Below are 22,682 nucleotides of genomic sequence, written 5' to 3'. Positions count from 1 at the left end.
TCAAGATTTTCCTTTGTGTCTAGTTTCAATATAAGAAGCACGTACAAACTCAGGTTTGCACACATTTAGCAAAGAACAAATCTTTTCATGAGTTTTCTCCTCTGTGCTGAACTCCACTTCTATATTTGTCCAAATTAGAGTTCCTTTACTGCAAAGGGGCAACCAACAGTTATTGTTTCTGGTCATGCCTTCTTACATTTAATCCAACAGATAATGTTACTAACAGTTTAAATATAATAACATTTAATCAACAATCACAAATTTACAATAAGATATTGTAAAAAAAAGAGGTATAAAAACAAACAAAAATGTAAATTTCTAATATATTTTGTCTCATTTGGCATCTTTGTAGTATTTACAGTTTCCTTTAGTAGCTGTTCTATTGTTTTCTGTGCTCATATGCAGCATATTTCAATATAGTTCAGTTCAAGCTTTTGTTCCCATATACTTCTTACAAATTTCAACATGTGCATAAACTATAATAAGACAAATATTTTGGAAGTAATACTCTTAGTTTAGTTTTAACCACTTTTCAACAAAACATCAGTTATGTGAGGCTTTTTTTGTTGGATGTTTATTTAATTAATGTGCTAAGAAAACATTCAGAATATATTTAATTACATTTCCAAACATGTCCTTGTTTGTCACAAAATGAATAACTTTTTTTTTTCTTTTACTCCCCCTCATGTTAAGCATCTGTTGGACACATGTCAGGTTTCGCTGCAGCTTCACTCCATGTGCTGCTTGTGGAGTAAAACCATTATGAGGATGCCATTACCAGATGCTCCTCCTCGTTGATAATCCAGTGCATTCCTGCTCCCCCTCCACCCTTTTGGGAGGAGCTGCAGCACATGTGTCATGCAATCATCGTTTGTGCTGTTATGTAATTGTTTGAAATGTTTTTTTATTCAGGACCCTTAAAGGAGCAGAGCTCTCAGGCTCTAAAGTGGAAGATTTTTGTGCACTGAACAAGGGTCTAATTCACTTTTATAATTCAAATTTCTTTTCTTTTCTTTTTGTCTAAGCTCATGTTTTTAGTTGAGCGACTGTTTGATAAATCATAAATCAAAAAATAAATCACAAAATAAATAGTGCAAGAGAGCTTTAATATTTACAGTTTTGCATTGTGGTTCATCTGATGGTTAATGTGAAGAAAACCACATTCTAAATTTTCCTCAGTTGTCTATGTCCATGTGTTCTTGGAGGGCCACACAGGAGACCTGCTGCTTGTCTCCAGGGGTAACGCTACATATTGTAATATATATTTTTGAAAACTGCTGCTTGAGCTTTGAACAAGTCATGCTTCTCAAAATATTCATGTAGAATTTGGGATCACAAAGTTTAGTTATGTTGCTGCACGTTGGTGTTGCTCTAACATGATCTTTTGTTTGAAGGAAATTCACATTTCAAATGAAATAGTTACAATATGACATCACTGCAGAAATAAAAACGAAATCTAATTCAAAATAAATGAAATCCAGACACACAGTATACAAACACCAATGGATATCAATGATATATTGAATATTGAAACAGAAATAGAAAACTAGACTATAATATGAGCTGATAAACTAATAAACATATTAGAGCTTGAATGGTTTAAAAGCTAACAAAGTGATTTAGTGCCAAGGTATAATATAAAGTGAATAAAATACTTTTGTTTTAGTTTCTGAACACTTAGGATCATTCAGCCTAGTAACTCTGTCACACTATATGAACTGTGGACATGTCAAAAACTTGTCCTGCATGAGTGATGCATCACTACGTATATTTAAAAATGAACTGAAACTCAAATGTCGCAGAAATGATCCAATAATAGCATTAACTAATCTCACACTTTTCCATCCAATCGCTGCTGAATCTAAAGGAGAAACTGAGAGCTTAACCTACCTTCTGATTAGTTTATATAATAATTATTTGACTCTTTGGGACGGTGACAGAGCACTAATACTTCATACCCAAAACAGTATTTTGACTCTTAAATAAGGAACAAATACCACACCCTGATCCCAATATACATTTTCAAGTTTTCAGTACGGGGCGCATCGGAAGCCTCACACACACTTCAGAGATTTCGTAGGACTTGATGTTCAACAAAATCCCTCTCATTTCCTCATTTGCATTTGTGTAACACTATATTAGTGAGTAAAAAGTGAGCAGAATAACATTGTAACTGAAAATATACATTTAAGCAAGATAGAGAGTTTATACATATTTAAAGATGATTAAAAATTCGAATCAAGAGACTTTCCTTGTTTGTCGAGACTCACTCAGCGAAACACTGAGAGGCCCTTTTAGGCTTTAGTCCAAAAGTGACCACATCCAGCAGCCGGCCTCACGTTGGACGGCTCTGCCCTGAGAGCTTAGGCTGGCAGAACAGCCAACGTCATTCAAATTACTTCTTTGGATTGTATCTGGTATGTCTTTATCCTGCGTTTGACCACAAAGCTGGAACATTCAAGCAACTTTTGGATTTATATGGATTTATTATTCATATTCCAAATACAAAAAACAGTTATTTTGTTTTAGCTTCCTAAACATGTTATCTTCCTGCCCCTCTCTTTGTATTGTAGGAAGTGATACAGCATGGCCGTGTCACTCTGATCATTTACCAATTAATTTATCCTAAGCAGACGATGGTGCGACACCCAAGTTATGCTTTGCATTGATTAACTTTTAGGGTTTACATTTTAAATTGATTCTCTGTGAAAACTGTATTTTCCCTCCTGTATGTTTGCATTTACTCCAAGCTGAAAACAGAGAGGAAAAGCTGACAGAGCTCTAACATCCGTCAGAAAAAGCTTCTCCTCGTCAGACAGAAGACGAAAAGGCACAGCAGGCCTTAAAGCTCTGCTGTTCTGCTCGGTTAATTAGCAGCATGCTGATTGAAGTCTGTGGCTCATTGCTCTCGCAGAACTGTGCGCTTAGATGTGTTCTTGTCTCCGAGCATTCGGCAGTTAAACGATTTGCACAATTAAACCTCGAGAGTTCCTCATGTTTTGAATTCCTCATTGAAAGACTGTGGTTTAAAGATATTTGGCGTGTCTCAAGCTCCTCTTCAAACTGGAAGGGAAAGTCGATTATGTCTCGTTTGTTTTTCTTTTTGTTTTTTTGTTGTTTTTTTTTAAGAAGGGCGATGTAACTTTGAAGGAGAACAAAGCATGTGGAGAGTGGGTGCGGTTGGCGTCATTAGACACAAAACTGCAGCGTGTTTGCGTTCATCACTTATGAGCAAAAAAAGAAAGAAAAAAAACAATGCATGCTGGCCGGTCTTGCAAGACGCTATAGATGGAAAATGAAAAAGTGCCCCACCTTCAGCCCACACTGCAAAAGTAGAGAGCTAACCCCGCAGAAGCTGCAGGCTGGGAGGCTGAGTGAGCCGGCCGAGAGGCAAACGATGAGGAAAGTAGGTCAGAGATACAGAAGCAATCAAGCATGAGAGCAGTGCTGCATCGTCGTCCTTCAGCTGAGCCAAGAGCTGCACTGGTGAGGAGACGGACACATGCACGCACACACGCACACACACACACACACGGCATCTGAGTCTCCTTTGTTTTTTTAGGTTTGACCTGACGTAGCACTGAGGAATTACACAAGTAAGCAATTAGTGAAATTATGCAACATAACCTGTCAGGTTTTAATTTTGCATCAAGCAGAAGCACGAAACATCTTCTTTGTTTTCCTAGTTTATAGCTAATGTTATAGACTGACAAAATATGACGGGTTTTATGCGTTCTGACTAACCGTGAGGTGTCAGTAGAAAGAGTAAATAAACCTCAGTTTACTCTCTGGACAGCGTCTTTTATCCAATACAGCCTTCACAAACAAGGTTTTCCTGATTTGTGTAGCTTCCTGTTTCATGACTCTTTGCTTATTCAGTCCACATGTATTTTGAGGAGCTGAAAAAGGCTAACAAACAAGTCTGCTGGGGCTTTTTGTGAAGGTGATGTGAGATTATGGGATGCTAGGTTGCTTTAAGGACCATTGGTTCCTATGGACTACAGGATTTGTCAAACTCGTCACCAACTATTTTGACTGTGAGCATAGAGACGACGGTGTCTGATTCGACAACTTTGCTTTTTCCAGATGATGTTGGTTCTGTTTCTTTGTGTGCTGAAGCTGTAGAGTCAGGCCATTGTTCTCAACCACAAAAAGTGGATTTATACAATCACACCAGAAGCCAGTCTCAGCCTCAATTTATTGTTATCGGAATAATACTAGAAAATATTGTGATAAAACTACCTACCTACTTCGACCTGCAGGCCTCTTTGGAAAGAGAGCAATGTTTGGGTTTCCTTTCTGGACCTGATCCCCTGAGGCCTAATCTTGGATACATTTTCTAGACAGAAGCAACATCCAGATCAAGCTCCAGTCTATCGTCTATCTTCTGCTATCCATTTTTATGTTTTTACACATGAACAAACATTTTTATTTTTTACACATGAACCAAACACAAAGTGGAGAAGACTAAAACTTTTTCACCTAAGACTGAGACTTATTGCTCCATCCGGAGTAGAAAATCCATCTTTTTATAGTTTTTCATACAAGGTGTGTTGAGTAAAAGTCACCATTTGGATTCTTGCATATACGGTATTCATTCGAGAGGAGAATCCAGGGCAGACCCAGAACTCTATGGAAGAGATTGTAAATTCGTTTTGGCCCAGAAATGCTTTGGGATTCCCCATGAGGAGCTGAAATAAGTGAACCTTTCATTGACATTTCTTATTTATTGAGATGCATCTATACATCTCCTTTGTTTGACAAGAACACAATTAAGAATAAAGCAATTTTAAGAGTTATTACTCAGCAGACCTGTCCAACCCACTCTGTCACCCTGAGCTGTGCTGAGAGCTCCTGGAGCTGTGTCAACATCCCTGTTGACCGAGCTTCTTGCAGAGGCCACATCCGTGCCAAGGTCTCATTTTCACACGCCCTTGAGAGGATCAGGCTGCAGCAGCAGACCCTTTCAGCCTTTTCCCCTCATGAAGCTGCGACAAACCTTTCTGTTATGCTCTTTTTCTGCAGGAGTTGAAATGTGTGCCTTTGTGTTTAGTCTCATATCAGATCAACCTGAGATTAACGGATGCGTCCGGATAGGGGTTTGGCGGTTAAATTACCACCAGCCTCTCTCCACGTGGTGGTCCTAGCCTGTCACTAAAACGTGAACTCTTTATGAGAAGATGGCTAAATTATAGCAAATTACAGCAACACAGATGTGTAATTGTGACAACGCTTTGTTTAAACTTTAACATCCCCAGTCTGACTTGGGACGAGATGTGCGCAGAGGGATTCCAGAGTGATGTGGATTACTTCTTTTACTGATTCAATGTTTAGTAATAGTGTGTTTTCTCATGGGGTTTTAACCCTGTTAGTATATGTGTATGTCTGTTGAGCAGCTGCAGGAGCCAGCTCTGTTATCAGCGCTGAGTTTGTTTGCTCTCCAGCTGTCGGAGCTCCCGGATGCAGCGTGAACGGCCTCTTGGAGGGATTGTCTTCGTTGGCAGTGTTGCAGCTTTCTTCTTTTTCTTGTTCGGATTCTGTCATGCGTGAAGCCACAATACGAGTTTTGTCCCGTAGCTCAGCGAGAGTACACTATTCATTGGGTTTTCAATGCAACACACACTCTGCCATTTATATTCAGCTGATGTCTCCCTCTTTCACTTTACAGACTTTTTTTTTTTTCTTGTTACAGGAGCTGCTTTTATTTTGTAGCTCTCCAACAGCTGGCTGTGGCAAAGTAATTCAGATAAACTGAATCAGTAAAAGTAATCCTTGTTTACCCAATTTTGATCGCAACTACACTGTGTAGCGTAGCGGGATGGAAAAGTTTCAACTGTTTTGTTTTGTGCATTGACTCATTTTCATTAGCAGTTAACAAGTAGAGTCTAACTTGTAAATTTTTTATTTTGTAAATTTTTGTTTTAAATTTTTTTTTAAAGTAATTACAGCTACATTAGTGAGGCAAAACATGTTAATGTGGCTCATTAATTATGGCAGAAAAACCTCATAAATGAGGTAAATCATCACATTTGACAAGAACGAGCTGTGAAATGTTTGTCAAAAAATGTTTTCAAATCAATATAATACATTTCCTCATTAGAGGACAATGTATATATGCTCATACAATTTCCTTTTAAGGATTTTTCAAACCAGTTTCATGTATTTTCTATCCATATTGTGGATGGTTTGCTAAATTACAAAATATTTTAAAGATATAATATGCAGTTGTTGGCTCTAAATAGTTGTAAAAAATGTAAAGGAACAATTTACAATTTAATATGATAGCACCTTGAAATATTAAAAACATTTTGTTTGGTATTTATGATTATTTTAATTGTAATTTCAAGAAAAAACTAAGCCTGCAAAATGTTCCATGTAAAATTGTAACTGATAATCAATTTTATTAAAAAAAGAACTTTGTACATACATATATACAAAACTTTACATGAAAGTAAAAATTTCAAAACTGTAAGATAAATGATGAAATAGTTGAATTTTACCTCATAATTTATGACATAACTTTCTGAAACCAAAATGAAGAAATTAGTTACAACATAAACAGATCAGCATCTATCCAGTTAAATGAGTGGGTGCAGGTGGAACGTCCTTAGGATGTCTTTTTTTTTTCTGGAGAAGTTAAATAACTGGGATACTTTCAACTGTTTTCCACCGTTAATGACAATGGTTCATTTTTATTTTCAAATCATATCGTTCTCTCCCAGTTTGACCTGCTTATAAGGCTTCCTGTTACGGAAGGCAGGCAAAAGCATGCAGAAACTGCCTGAAAGTTTTGCCTGATTTGATCTGTTCCCATAGTTATGCCACCCCAAACCAAAGCAGAACAGTAAAAATCTGAAACTTTAAAGAGTCAGAGACAGAAAAATGATCTTGTCTCTGGGTCTGATTGTCCCGTTGCTGCCGTCTGGGCCGAAAGTGGAAGTGTAAACAGCCATGAGGTCATAAGATAAGAGGGGAGGCAGAGTGAAGGTTGCATAGCTGAGCCAGGTGTATTTACACTCGCAGAGTAACCAGGACAACAGTTTAGGTGTTGCTGCTTGTAAATAACAGTTGTGCTAGGTGGGAGAGATATTCCCTGTTTTTCTTTGGTAGGTGTCAAAAAATGTTGAGTTTTACAACCTTCAGGAACTGAAAAGCAAATTTAATGAAACGCAGTATCCTAAAAGAAAAAGTTGAAACTACTTTCTGTTTACATATTCATCCAAGATTGGGTTTCTTGCAAATATTTACATGGAATACAAGTTTGTTCCCAATGTGTAGGCTCAACTCAACCAGTATTTGGGGTTTTGAGAGTTTTTTACTCGAAACCAAAATGTTGAGTTTTTACTGTGGGATTCCTGTAAAAATTTGTGTGTGTTTTCTGTTTCATAATCTTTCTGATGTTTTCACTTTGGTTTGGACTGAGTTAACAGCTGGGCTCTTTTCAAACAAGAATAAGTGATAATATGCATCTGAATGCAAAGAGCAAGCCACACTGTTCAGATTTCCCTCCTACATCCTTTTTAAAACGTAGGTTTGAGGACGACATGCCTTCTGTGTCCACCCCGATGTTCCTCTCTTGTTTTCTATAGTTTGCTACTGTAGATTTCTTTCCATAATAAGACTCCCCAACTTCATGGAAAACAACAACCTGACCCATTCTTGACCAGTTTCTTGCAAATCAAATTTCTATGGCCCTCTCTGGTTAGTAAGTTGACATAATTACCTCCAAATTGGAGCAACCGTGGAGAACTGAATTTTTTTTATTTTTATTTTTATGATTGCACGCTATAATATTCAACTTCTAAAAGTGCGTAGGTTGAATTTCAAAATCGAACCACAAAAACAGCTCCTGTCTTGATCACCGTAATTCACCCGAAGCATTTTGCAAAAAATAATACTTGTACATTTCATTGCAAGACGATTTTTGCATTTTGTCACATAACAACCACAAACTTTTTATTGGGATTTTAAAAGGATCAATTATTATGAAATTGTGAAGTGGTTTTCAAACTTTTATTTAAAATAATAAAAAAAAGTTGTGTAATTGTGCATATGAGTTTTATTCCTCTGAGTACACCAACTTTTTTTTGCTTTTACAAGTCTTTGGAGGTATATCTTTAGTAGCTTTACACATCAGTAGGCGTATAAACAAAAATATGCTTTCAAAAAGCAGCTCTTAGCGCCAGATTTGCATTTTAAGTTGGATTTGGGTCTGGATTTTCTCTGGACCAACATAATATAATCTAAACCATTCAATTGTAGCTCTGATTGTATGTTAAAGATTGTTATCTTGCTTTCTGTCCCTTCTGGGAAAAAATAAAGCAATCCCAAAGCATGATGACACCACTGAGTTTTTCTCCTAAAAGTAGAATTTTGCATTTCCAACTGAGCTGTGGATCTCTCCAGTTCCTCCAGAGTTACAATGGGAGACACAGATCAGCCGAATTTTATCTTAAGATGTATACATCGGGGATGCCGAATAAAAATGCCGTCAAAATGTAAAACTGTGAAATGATTTTTAAAACTTACTTCCAACCAAAAACTATTTAGACTTCTCCCTCAGACCAATGTGTGTCCTTACAGTATGACCTGTCCACTGACAGCTGATGGATCTCAGCAACAACGTACCTCTGGGAGATTAAACCGCCGTGTTGCTTTGCCAACATGGGCATCAGAGAGGAACTAAAGCTTAGAAGTTGCCAAATCTGCATCACAGTTTGGATGGAGAGGCTGATTATGGCATAAGCTCTCCACACTGCCGGGGTCTGACAGTTCGTGTGAGAGAGGGCATTAACAAATATGATTTGAACTGATGTAACCAGAGGCTTGGGCTTAATCTGATATGTAATCCTCTTTTTTTTTTTCATGAGCTTTGATGTGTTGTGGGCTGGATGAAGGAGCGTCTGGGTTTTACCGTGGCGCAGGAGGAAGTATTTACACTGTGACGACTTGTTGGGAGTTCGGCTTCTGTAAACTCAAAGAGGTTGATCAGGAAGTGCAGCTTGTCGCAGTGAGGACAGCATTCACATGGGCTCCTGGGGATGTAGAAGGGGGGCAGGGGAGGCGCTATTTTTGTCTGTGGGACTGTAACATGAAGCATCGACCCCACGTCAGGATGTATAAATAACCTGGGTTTGCACAGGCGCAGTGTCTGTTTACATTCGGAGGTGATGGACCTCAAGTGCGTCATCATTACCTTTAGTCCCTCCAGCCAGGCCCTTCGTTCACCGAAGCTGCCCTGCACGTGAAGGTTATGACTTGTTTGACGTGAGGCACGTTCTGGGCTGTTCTCCTGACTCCCTGTCGTTTCCTCTTTTGCAGCCTGACCAGTAACTGGCAATGGAGTACATGAACAACGCCTCGAACAGCTACGGTTCTGGAGACACCGTCAGTGCCTCCTTAACGAACATGACCATCAATGACCAGCATCACCAGGAGAACGGAGTCAAAATGAAAGGTCAGCCATCAGCAGCGGACAATGACACACACACACACACACACACACACACACACACACACACACACACACAAGTCGCTAACCCTGAAAACATTTTTTTTAATGTTTGTATATTTGTATATAAGGTGTATATATGTAAGTTTGTATGTTTAGAAATTAGCCTGAAGTCAACAAACCAAGGAACTCTTCATCACCGCCACACATTTGAAATCTCCGATAAATAACACACACATCACATGCGCTTTCTTAAATGAACAATTGTGTTAGAAAAGCAATGGCTGCAAACAAACAGGAACTGTTTATGATTTTGGGATAAGTGATATAAAAGAAACGGGAAAGTATCATGTAAGTTCAAGCAACTTTCCAGACTGTATGCATATTTGGGAAAGAAACCTGTGACTCCAGTTATGTTGGTGTTTATATGAATTTAGATTCTTAATTTATTAGAACACCATTAAAACTAACTAAAACTATTCAGTTACATGAATTCATTAAACATAATTCATGTTAATTTTATTTTAGCCATCATCATTTGATGAAATTATCCAAACTGTGGTAATAAAATCTAAATATCTTTGGATTAATATAATCTAAATATTTCTGGGAATAGTTTATCAACAAACAGTTTTTCATGCAAAGCCATAATAAACAAATGTAATAAAGATTTTAGATTTTTCTTTTATACGGTATTAACACATTCTTGTTAGGCAGGTGAATAATGGTGCAAAATGTGTTTAAATCTCCATTATTGTAAATTCACGACAGTAATAGTAATTAATTCCCTTTTAATGTGCTTTAACTAATCCCTTTACATGTTTTTGTTGTGCTTTCCAACTTTGACGCCCACAGGTTGCAGATTAATTCCTATTTTTTTCTTCATGTCGGAGCTTTGATCCCAGATTATTTTGGTAAAGACTGTAAATGTAGATTTGTGTGAGGGTACAGTGAGGGAGGGGCAGGGCCCGACTCCCCGACTTTCTGCCCTATTTTCGTCTTAATCTTTACACAATGGATTCAGTACATGATGGACTTCAGCTGGACTGGGTTCTGTAATCCGGGTATCTGGGTCAGACGTTCTTGAACGAGACCCGTGTTAGTCGCTTAAGTTGCTGCTCAAGCAATCAAGCATTTAGGGCTGCAGAGAAAACTGTTTCCTAATGTCAACAGCTTGTCTTCTTTTAAGTGCTGATGTGATGTACAGCACAGCTCTAAGACAAAACGTTTCAGCATCTCTTTATGGACGTATGAATGCAAAAACTGCCATTAAAGACTATTTATTGAGGGTGGATTTCAATATGTCTAACATTTTTTTCTATTTCTTGATTTTTTTTCTGTCAGCTGTCTTATTTGATGATACACCATAAAGATGCTAATACATTTGTTAAACATGTCTTCTGTTGCAGTAGCATTACCTCAAACTGAAATATTTAGAAAATTGCAACTAATTGCAATCAAAGTGGAACTTCTAATTACTTTTTCATGACTGTTTTCATGCATATAAATATGCGGTGACACAAATGTCTAAATAGGACGGAATGATAAGAATAAAGATGAGATTTTTAGTAACACACATATTCCAGTTGGGTTTGGGGGGGGGAGAGGAAATGTGGAAACAGCACCTTGTTTTGATTGTTAAGCATAGTGATGGATCTGTGATGCTGTGGGCTCACAGAATAAACAGACTCAAATTAATGGTTAGATTTTAAAAGGTTTTCTCTGTTAGATGGTTCTGTAATAAAAGATTTATGTTCTTTCATGTTCAGATCTTAATCTGCTGATAATTATTTATATCTTTAATTCTTACATGCATTTTATTTCAGCCAATATTAATCTGTTTCATACTCAGCAATATGTTTTTTTTTTTCATTTTTTAAATTATTTTTACTATATTATTTATTATTTTTTTATTATTCCATTTTCTATTTCAGCTCTAGATTTTATTACTTCAAAAATAAATTTTTCAGTTTTCAGCTCAGGGTGTAACGGTCTTACTACCACCTTGTCTTGGCGGAGCGGACTTGCTTTGTATGATAAATTGTAATTATGGTTATAATTTCTTTTCATCAAATCAAAATAGCAAAATTCATTGCGTTGCTGTCATGTTGTCACTATTTGTGTTGAATTCCCTCCTAAGTGTGACTTGAGTTTGCAAAACGAAAGTCGCAGAAAAAAAAAATATCGGTCTGTTATTTTATCCATCTTGGGTTGATTGTTTACATTGCTGATAATAATCAGTTTTAAATCCATCAGAAGTGTTTTTTTTTTCCCCCACCTGTTTTTATCCCATTGTACCACGTGGCTACTTAGTACGTAGCCTAGCTTTTCCCAGTTTACAGCCCTCACTAGTGCAGTCGTTATATCCATTTCCAATTCCCATTATCCCGTGTACTAACAGGACACAGCCAACAGAGTCACGTTCGTCTGCAAAGCTAAACGGCTTATCAGTAAGAAGTGAAACACAAAGTGAGTATCTAATCAACACATTTAAGTAGGAGATGTAGAGTCTGTACAGTGTAAAGTGTGAAGTTAGGCTGTAGTGGTTAGTCTGTAGAGTCCCTATCAATACTACAACCTTTTTGTCTTGAGGCAAATAAACTAAACAAAACAATATATCAAAATAACAATTTACTAATTTCAAGACCAAGATGCTGTAAATCATTTGGTTCCAAGATTTAGAAATTAATTGTTTACCTTCAATTTTATTAAATTTTTTTGTGGAATTACCTTCATTATAAATTCTTAATGTAAATTACAAATATCTGAAAGTTGTTTTTTTTTTGTCCAGTTTACCATCCAGTAATTTCATTTTACTTTTCCCCCTTTCAGAACTTGTGAAATTTCTCCAGATATTAAACATATTACTATAGCAAGCTTATATCCTACCTTTACATTGAAAAGGATTTGGAAGTCTTTTTACTTATTTATTTATTTACTTCAAACATCATTAGATTAATCTTCACTTACTGTTGAATGCTGATTTATTTTTTTTTATCTTTATTTATTGAAAAATAATTGCAAATGTCTGACTTTAATATATTTTTCCCCTACATTTCCAATTTACTTTAATATAAAAAAAACTCATTAATTACTTGTTTATTACAGATATCCTGAAAATGGACAGTTTACATTTACTATCTGAAAATCTTCTTAATTTAATAGCGTCAACTGTAATCTACTGTCCTGTAATTTTAACTTATCTTGATAACATAAAGAAAAAGATGTCAGGCCAATATTCTTTATCTTTTTTACCCATGAAAACAAATCAAAAACAGACAACAGCTGAGTTTAGCTAAAAGTCGTGTCTTTATAAACTTTGATCTAAATATTAGACTCTTTGTGTTAATATTTCTGAAGTTCTCCTTCACAACTATAGTTCTGAGAGTGCTTTTTTTTTTTTTTTTTAATAAACTTTGATTTCGATTTCCAGATGAAGAAGCAGTGGTCACTGAAAATGGGCTGAAAACTGTGTGTGAACTTTCTCAGCCAGAGAGCAACCAATACGATGACGAGTTGCATCCTGGTACGAACGCCCGAAAAACAATCCCCGATCCTGACGTTTGAAAAGCTGCTTTCAACTCCCATTTCTGCTTGGTTTACTTTGTGCTCAACTTATCCCTGAACTCCTTTTTCCTTTTACAGAGAGACACTACCTGTGTTTCGTTTCAGTCTCCCAAATGCAACCCACACTAATGGACATTTTTTGTTTTCCTGCTTTAAATCTGCTCTGCTGTTCTGCTGCTGTAAGACGTTGTAATTGCATGTAGTCACCCTGTCAGGAGCCACTGTGACAGAAAATAGGGGCTTTCTGTGCTTGTTAGAAACAAGCGCTAAAACGTCATTCCTTCCTGGGGCCAGCATGCTTTGATCGCAAATACAGAGAGCGAAAGCTTCCCCAAAACAAAGAGACTGGAAAGGTTATGAAGAGGACTCTTAGCGCAGACAGAGGACAACTCTACGCTTGTTACAGAAAATCCCAGATAAATCTGCTTTGTTAATTTGAAAACTGACTTTTAATTTTATCTTGCATCAGCTACTCCTGCAGAGAAAGGAGCAGAAGTTGATTCTGAGCTCTCAGACAATAAAAACACTTTGAGAGAGGACAAGGAGCAAGTTGGTGTGCCCCCTCTTCTGCTTTTCAGCTTCTCGTGCTTCCATCGGTTTTTACAGCTTTGCCAAAAAGTTGTTTGAATTCTAGATAAAACTAGAATTTAGTTTTAATAAGAATATGATTCTGGTTTACCGAGATGTATGTTAGCCTGTTAGCAGCCAGTGATTAGCACTTTTTCGGCTAGCTGCAAAATAACATTTTTGTGTGTTTTTTTGAAGGACACCTAAAAAGGAGATGATGAAAATCATTTCTCTGAAATTAAACATTAAATCTCAGTTTATTTTATTGTCCTGAGTTGGGTAAACTTACTTTTAACAATAATTGTACATCTACAATTATTGTTGTAGATGTACAGTTACATCTAGAACAATGTAGATGTAATTGTACATCTACATTGTTGTAGATGTACAACAATGTACATCTACAACAATAGATGTACATTGTTGTACATCTATTGTCAAATAGTCAAAGAAAGTCAAATAGAAATACAGGCACACAACCAAACTAGAAAGTGGCTTTATTTCTTTTTCTCTTTTTTTCCAAAACAAGAGGGATTACTTTAACATGATTGAATGAATTCTTGTATTTCACAAGTTATCAGACATTTTAATTGCTACGGCCAAAGTTACTGGCTGCTCTTTTTTTGTGTGTGTGTGTGTGTGTGTGTGTGTGTGACATGTATAAAAAAATCTGGTTTATTTCAGTTGTATAACCGAAACATGTATTTTTTATTCTTTTGGCTTTTCACTTTCTTGCTTTGGCGTGGTTTCTCTCTGATGCTAGCTGTCGGACGCTGCTTTATAAAGAACAGCAACCCAATCCTCACACTGAAATAGCAAAGAAGTCCTTTTTTTAATCTAGCTGCACATGATGGTTATTCTAGACTGAAAGAAGTGGTCGGACCACGTGCAGACCGGAGACTTGCGTAAATTGTTGCGCAGATTACGCGGCTCTGCGTTGTGGTAAAGGCCGCACTAACATTAAGCAGCTGAAACTCTGGCTAACATGGTCCATATGCAAGCTATGTGTGTGTAGAAACCCGCTGTGCTTGTTTTGCTGTTGTGCTCTTGCTTATTTCCCCTTATGCCTTTGAATTTTTCATTACTGTGACTGACAGGTATTGGCTGCGGGCTTTCTGCACTGATTGAAGACGCGCTGTTTGCAGGCTTATTGATTTCTTTGCGATGAGTGAGTGCGTTAATCGGTCTTGAACAGGAAAAACACATTACTGACTGAGCTCTCGTGTCTTTTCCATTTGTCTCACGCCGGTCAACGACCAGCAGGAGGAGCCTCTTCAACAGGTAGGCTGCTACATCTCTCATTGATTCCACTTAGAAGTCATTTAGTTACTGCAGAAGACAGATATAAGTACACTTACAACACCAGCTGCGCAAGAAAGCAGCCCGAAGGGATTGAAAGGTCTTGGCGGGATTTTCAAGCAGGTTGTAAAGATTGTGTTGTTTATTGAACACAACAAATTAAAATGAATGCATAATAAACATAAGTGTTTTTAAGTTTTAAATATAATTCTGCTTATGTTTTTGCGCTCTGGATTTTGTTGATTTTGTATTTTCTAATATTTTAATTTTCAGTTTTTGGATGAAAGGATTTGTAAAAATGTTTTTGTCAAAGCAATAAGGATTCGTTTTTTAATGCTAAAATTACTGTCATTTATTTGTGGTTATTTGTATAACCATAAAAAAAATGTTTAATCTATTAAAAGGGAGGATTTTATTTGCATGTACACATTTCCACCAAAGAGGACAGTTTTTTTTATTTGTTTGTTTTTTTTTTTTACATCAGTGTCAGAATTTTAGAAGCGTATTTATTGATTGTATTAATTTTAGGCAACTGAAATTTTATTGTTAAATGGTTAATTTTTCAATATAAGTTATCAGAATGCTTATAATGTTTCCTTTTTATCTGTGTTAAGCCTTGAAGCTCACAGTGGTTCTTATCTATTACTGTGTCCAAAATTTGAGGAATAACACGACATTTGCCTTCAAGCTAATGTGACCCACATGGTGGTTGAGCAGGAAGTATCAAGATGGAACCTATAGCTGGAGGTTTTGCTTCATTTGTCTGTGCTGAAACACAGAAATAATGATGTTGCTCAAGCTAATTTGACTATTCACTTTTTTTCTCTATCTTATTTAACAAACTTTATGCTCACAAACAGCATCCACATTTCCTAATGCAAATATGTGTCCAACAATGCAGTAGAAACTTTTCATGATGCCTCGGGAGAAATCCACCCTCTCCCTGCCTGTGTTTACTTTCGTGAAGCTCACCAACGTTTCCCGTATGGATTATTTTTGTAGTAAAACATAATTTTTTTGTGTGTGCAAAAGAAGAAATAACCACACATCTACATCACATACTGTCATTGTAAGTGTTTTCATTTGTCAGGAGAAGTTAGTTTTTACAGACCTGGAGTTTTGACTGGCTTCAAAATGTTGCGTTAAAAATACGAGCTCATCATCCCATTTCAGCTGTTAAGACTCATAAGACACTTTTTGAAAAGTACATTTTAAACGTCCTTATCTGCTAACAAAAAAACAATAGAAAACTGATTAGAATTTGTTTTTTATGTTGTATTTCAGGTCTAAAATATGCACATTAACCGGCATTCAAGTGCAAGAGTCAGACGATAAAACAACTTTCAATAAAAACTGTTTTACAGTCTAATGACATTCAAACATTAGTATGTTTTAAGCAAAAAAAAAATGTTTTTTTTCTAATCAAAATATAAGAGACTTTATCTTCACATGACCTTGCACAAGATTAGCATGTCTGTCTGCAAGTTTAGTAGCTCGGTTAGTTGACCTGCTAACAGTAACGATGTAGGCTCCAACATTGAATTTAAAATGTCTTGAATAATTTTGTTTCTTTATATTTCATCACACACATGTGTTTAGACCCCATTATGTATCTTCAAACACCTTGTATCATTTGTTTTTCACTTCACTTCCCCACTGGATTGCATTAATGGACAACTTGTGATGCCATTTTGCAAGCAGTAGTGACAGTAGTGGCGCTTTCCTGCTTCAGACCTTTTTCTGGAATGCAACATCTTTTGTCATTCAAGTGTTGTGTGTTACTGCCTCACTTTGTTTTAAATTTCATCTTTCAGTTCTCATTTTAAGTTTTTGTTGTGTTTCCTCTCTGATCTCATATTTTCCCCTTTTTCCACATGTCATTTTTGTTTTATGGGGAGGTGGAAAACAAGTGCTGTAAATGTTTTTTTTTGTTGTTGTTTTTTGTTTGTTTGGTTTTTTTTACATGGTTTTCAAGCCAAATTATTGAGGCCTGCTAATGGTGAGTTTTCTCCAGCTGAGCATGGAGCTGCTGAGAAAGTCATTGACTTCACGGACGCTTCCTCTTCCCCCAGACCCAGGAAAAAAGTCGGTGGGAGAGTGTGGGAAGAGGTTAAGTGAGTCTTTATGGGCCTCTGAAGATCTCAGCTGCAGGTCAGAGATGAGGCAGGACATAGAGGCCAGCAGGGGAAGCCCTGAGTGGACCGCAGCTGCTGATTCTCAGAGGACAGTAAGCCTTGACGCATCCGAGCACCTGGTGAAAATGAACGACACGCCTGCGATGTTTTTAGTCCGCAGCGCAGCTTTGGAGGACCTGACAGCCATCGAAGACAGAAGCCTGTGGGGTAACCAGGAGGAGGAACAGATAAAAGACGGACTGCCTGTCGAAAGAGCTGAAACAACGTGTCACAGTGCCTCTAGAAGCAAAAATATCCCTTCAGAAACAAAGCAAAGTCCCCAGAAACAAAGGCTGTCAGAATCTGGCTTTGATTCACATTCAGAAGATCTCCCTCCAACACACATCACTGGGAGCGTTTCTGGGAAGCGTCGTCCCTTCACCAAACCGCCATGTGACGCAGAGGCTGAAAACAGCAGTGAGTCATCATCCCCACACAGGGCCAGCGATTCAAAGCCTGACATTTCCAATGACTTACAGAAGAGCAGTGTTGCTCAAGCCTCCTCCCAGCTCCAGAAATGTCCCTGTCCAAGCCCCGCAGCCAGAAGGTCTCTGGTGCCGGTCGCTGTTTTCAAAGGTCTGTTTTGCTGTCACGTTCACCAGCTCAGAACCAGCCCTGCTTCAGTTGACTCCTTCCACATGTTTGATTTACAAATGCAGCTTCGCCTCTCTGTTATGCAGCACTGTTTCTCCAAATTATTTCCAAGGACGTTACCTTTAAGCTGAAGAGCTTGTTGTCCCCCGTCCCCACCCCAGGTCCCACCAACCCCACACTTCTGCTTTCTGTTTCCATCTCTGCCCACCCAGCTGGTCATGCAGCCCAAAACAGACACGTTCTGCTTGTAAACACGTGTTTTATTTCACTCTGCATGCTGCATACCCAACACGTCTTATTTCATGTTGTGCATTTTCATTCGTTAGCCATAACAGTGGTTTTTGACGAAGACTTGGAGGGAAATGTGTTGACTTATTTCACCTGGAAGAATAGGAAGCCGAAACTAAAGCCATGGGATAAATTTGACTTTTGTCTTCTTTTGTAGCTCAAGTAAGGACAAATAATGGAGACAAGGTATGTGACCAAGAGCGTCATTTGTTTGAAATATGTAAAATATTATTATGAAAGGATAATTCTGGTGTATAAAAACCTTTCAGAGTTATTGTTTCTTTTGAGTTGAGGTGTTCAGTCGTCTTTCAGAGCGCCACCTGTTGGAGGTTTCCCAAATAAGTCTTACTGATTACTTTGTTGTCCCAGTAACATCCATTATCAGCACTACATTAAGTAGTCATAATATAACCCATCCCACTTTTAATCCACTGGGTTTATTCCGATGTTGGGTCACTTTGCAACCCAAACAGCTTCAACTCATTTAGGAAGACTTTCCACGAGGTCAGACACTGACGCTGGACGAGAAGCTTTGTTCTATCAGGTCCAGATTCTGTCACGTTCTGTGACCAGTTTAGTACACCAGAATTATTCTTAGACAATGAAATCCATACATCTTTTGTTTTTTTGCCATCCTTGAGTTGTTAAATCATTCTTTCATTTTATGTTTGGTATCATTTGAGGTTTTTTTTTGTTTTTCATTCATTTCTTTCCTTCCCATGACAAAGAGTCAAACTGTCACCACACCACCCTCTTACCTTAAAAGACCCACTGTTGTCGCCAAGGGCAACAGAACACCCGGTTCCTCCCGAAACGGCCACAGCTCCATCCCCATTAAAGCCACCACCAGCCCAGGGCCCCGGCAGCCCGGAGTAAGTACCGGTCTGACAGATTACGGGTCAGGGTTCTGAACCGGATGGAAAGAAAAAAAAAAAAAACATTCTTCCATCAGCCTGAAGGTTTTCTATCATGACAAGTCATCGTTTTTTTTTTTTTATCTTTATCATTTTTAACATTTTATGTGAACGCCATGCCGAAACAAACCCGTCTTTCCTTTAAGTTGACTTTTTTATTTTTATTTTTTTTTTTAAAAGAACACTTCAACTTTTCTCCCTCGTGGAAACTAACCTACTGTTATGCCGATTCTTTATTTTTTTAGGGTGCTGGTGCTGCAAAGCCTCAAGTCCAAGGAGCCAAAACTACTGCCAGAAGTGCAGCTCAACCAGGTAAGAAACTGGGAAAAGCGCAGTTCATTTTATTTCATTTTCTGTACTTAAGTTTAAAGATTTAAGAATGTGTTATTATTTGTGACACAGCTAGTGCCAAGAAACCCCCCACTCCAAAAAATGAAAAAGGTAACCTAAATCAGCAAATGGTTGGAGATTGCCTCTTTGCATGGCCCAAATAATAATAATAATAATAATAATAATAAAATAAAACACAGTCTGATCTGATGGATCAAACTTGGTCAGCTTTTAGCCAGTAGTGGCTTCTAGTTAGTGTTTACTTGATTCGTTTACCCTCAACCATTTATCCTCCACGGTTGTTTAAAACCAACTCAACTCACGTCTGATTTGCTTCGTTGTTTCAGATGCCAGGAGTGGGCAGAGCAGCCCCGGTACGCCCAAGTCCCCCGGCAGCCAGGCACTTTCCGCCGCCGAGGCCAACAAAGTGAAAAAGGTCGCGGTTGTACGTTCCAATCCGAAATCTCCGGGATCGCTGAAGAGCCGTTCTCCGGCTCCTCTGGCTGCTGCGGCGCCGCTGCCTGACCTGAAAAACGTCAGGTCAAAGGTCGGCTCCACAGACAACTTGAAACACCAGCCTGGCGGTGGGAAGGTAACTGACAACAAACTCGCTACACCTGTTGGGACATCTCAACCTTTCTTTTTTTAATTAAAGATTCGGTTAGCGGTTTTCTCTACACCTAGCTAACACATGGCTTCAGCTGTTTTCTGAATAAGTTGATAGAAATAAACAGTACTCATCTAGTGTAGTAGTCCTCAACCTCGGTCCTCAGGCCTCTCTGTCCTACGTGCTTTAGATGTGTTTCTGTTTGCATGACCTTCTCTGCATTGCCGTGAAGCGCCGCTGAAGCATTTCAATCACCCAGTTATTTAAATCAGGTGAGAGGCAGCAAGGAGACACAGAGGACCAGGGTTAGGACACGTTACTGTAGTTGACTCGGTAGTCATACTTAGAATGTTTCCTCCTTGTTTTGTTATTTACAGCTGAAACAAGATATTTATGTACACTGTTTAAAAAAAAAAGATTTTTTTTTCCTCCCCCTCTATCTGATATTCAACCTTAATAAACAATTTTGGTTTTAATCTGTTTTTGGAGCACATCTCCAAAAATTAAGACTTTTGTCCCCAAGAGGATTTGCTAACTGCTCTCTCGGTTGGTATGTTGCTTTTGGAGTGTTGCCTTCTTCTTCTTTGAGTCGCTTCTAAGAACATGTTGATACAAGAGTTTTTCCATGTATTATTTAGTATTAAAGTAATGAATAAATAACAAAAAACCCTCAATATATTCTGGTATTAAGCAAATAGAAACAATATCCTTAATAATTCTTGCTGAATTAAATTAGGAAAAGTTAAATCAGATTTAATGTCAGTCAGTGAGGAAGACGTGCGTCTCTTTATGCTGCGCAAGTAAATGTCTGGTTTCAGGTCTATCAAAAATAAGCTGACATCAAAGGAAAGCTGCCAGTTTCTTGTGTATTGCAGGTTTTGCAACCTTGGGTTATTTTATTAGAGCTGCGTTGAACTAAACAGGCAACAAGAAATGTGATCAGTAGGGCAAAGTACATTCACTTACATTCAATTTTGACAGTGACACACACTGATAAAGCCTTTACAGAGAGCAACTGCAGCTGCATGTGAAAACACTATTTCACTCTGCTTTTAGTAGCAAATACTATTTTGGAAGAAGTAATGCATTTTGCATGAGCTCTTGCCGCAGCAATAGTAATTTTTCATGCAGTATGTGTCAGATTTTTTTTTTTTTTTTACGTGTATTAATTCAAAGGCTTTTGCTTTAATGTTTTGTCCTTGTGAATAGTTTTGGTTCTTTGAAATCGGATTTTGTTTGTCAGATTTAAATTAAAATCAGTCTGTTTTTCTGCTTTAAAACATATTTGTGGAAATTTGCTTACATTTCCGTTTCTCATTTTAACACTCAGCACACCCAGATAGTTGGTGTATGAATATGTGTCTGCTTTGTAAGATTGATATAGATAAGGAGGCTTATTTTGGAAACAAAGGTGCTCCAAGCCTTTGGTCTAATTTTATGCTGGCTCAGTCACATGTCAGGTTCTCACTGATGAAATTAAAAGCATTACATGGACAGCTTTTAGCCAGCAGTTAGCACTACTGGAAGCTAACTAGAAACTAGCTTCCAGTAGTTAGCACTACTGGAAGCTAACTAGAAGCTAGTTTCTAGTTAGCTATTTTGGTTCTATTTTTGCAGAACCAAAATAGATCTTATTTAATCAGTTTAATCTATAGAACAACTTACTGTTTTAAAACATTTGGAAATCTTTCAGCATTAAATTCAGTTCTGCTTTTGGACGTTTGTAGCACTTAAAGCTAACCGATTCTCCGGCCTGCATGCGGCTGCACGGATTCCTGCTGCTCAATGTGACGTCCGTTTCGGCTCATATCTTAAGTTGGTTTCTTTTGCTCTCCATCTAAAAGCTGCCGTTTTCATTTTTCCAGGTGCAAATCGTGGAGCAGAAGTTGGACTTTAGTAGTGTGCAGTCTAAGTGTGGCTCCAAAGACAATGTCAAACACAAGCCAGGGGGAGGAAATGTGAGTAACTGGGAGATGAACTCAAAGCCCTTGAGTTTGTCTGCAGTTATGACAATTAAATCCAACCTTTTGGATGATTAAGTAGTTGAAAAATTCTAAATTTAAAAATGAAAGGTTAAGATCCTAATAGCTGGAATTTGTAGAGTGAAATTAAATTTATCATTTAGGTTTATGGACCAAGAAAATTTGAGGTCTAAAATGAGAATTAGAATAAATTAAAGCTGGCATTTGTAACTGTTTTGTAGCATTTTACTTTAACCAAACAGAGTAAAACGTTTTGGCTTTAAAATCATATCATCTGTAAAATATTGTTGGTGTATTATGCTGTAAATTTGGCTGTAAAATTTTATCTAGAACCTCGGATGTTAACCCTGTCGTAAAGTGCCAGATGGCTGGAAGTTATATCCCAGATTATATTAAAGAATGCCACATTTTTACATTTTCACGATACTTTGATTTTTTGCTGATTTTAGGTTAATGGTTGATTCGTGCACGACTTCAAAAGTATTAACACCTATTGAGTGATATTTTTATTTTGTTTAAATTTTGCCACATAATTTTGAAGACAGACTTGGTGCTTAATTGTAAATAGGAGGGAAATGACACTTGCTTTTTTTTTTAAATCAGTAAAAAATCTGAAAAGTGTGGCATGCATTTGGCCTTTTTGCTCTGGTGTGGGGGTCCCCAGGCTGTGGCCTGCCTCCTCATTTGGTCTGGCCCCCTGGGCAGTGCCAGAGAGCATTCAGTGTTTTTTTTCATATATATGTGGATTTTTCTTCAACCACCAGGGGGGCTCTTGAGCAGATATGAAACTTAGTTTCCCTCAATGGAATATATACTAGTCAGTACCAGTCACCGTTTCGCTCACGGTTTTTTTCCATTTGCATTCTGGGTAAAAATCTATCTACAAACGCGAATATGTCGTCGCCAGTA

At 37.7% G+C, this 22,682-nt stretch overlaps 1 protein-coding gene across 20 annotated transcripts in view; it reads left to right on the top strand.

Annotated features, from left to right (window-relative positions):
• The window catches only part of mapta (microtubule-associated protein tau a), a 33,738-nt gene that overhangs the window by 2,787 nt on the left and 8,269 nt on the right, over nt 1-22,682 (top strand). For 4 of the 20 annotated variants that reach the window (XM_007570962.2, XM_016681162.1, XM_007571012.2 and 1 more), the window contains exons 2-10: nt 9,322-9,457; nt 12,885-12,977; nt 14,846-14,866; nt 18,098-18,126; nt 18,669-18,812; nt 19,100-19,166; nt 19,257-19,295; nt 19,532-19,776; nt 21,657-21,749. In XM_007570962.2, the coding sequence (XP_007571024.1) occupies nt 9,340-9,457; nt 12,885-12,977; nt 14,846-14,866; nt 18,098-18,126; nt 18,669-18,812; nt 19,100-19,166; nt 19,257-19,295; nt 19,532-19,776; nt 21,657-21,749 (849 nt within the window). In that variant the 5' untranslated portion in view covers nt 9,322-9,339. Of the gene's footprint in view, nt 1-3,326; nt 3,487-9,321; nt 9,458-12,884; nt 12,978-14,845; nt 14,867-18,097; nt 18,127-18,668; nt 18,813-19,099; nt 19,167-19,256; nt 19,296-19,531; nt 19,777-21,656; nt 21,750-22,682 lie in introns of those variants that run through there. The other 16 variants (XM_007570986.2, XM_007571033.2, XM_016681149.1 and 13 more) reach the window with 15 other exon arrangements.

The sequence above is a fragment of the Poecilia formosa genome, unplaced genomic scaffold, assembly GCF_000485575.1.
Source record: "Poecilia formosa unplaced genomic scaffold, Poecilia_formosa-5.1.2 Scaffold7, whole genome shotgun sequence".
NCBI lineage: Eukaryota > Metazoa > Chordata > Actinopteri > Cyprinodontiformes > Poeciliidae > Poecilia > Poecilia formosa.
The sequence above is the reverse complement of the archived record's forward strand: the minus strand, read 5'-3'. Positions and strand labels throughout refer to the sequence as shown.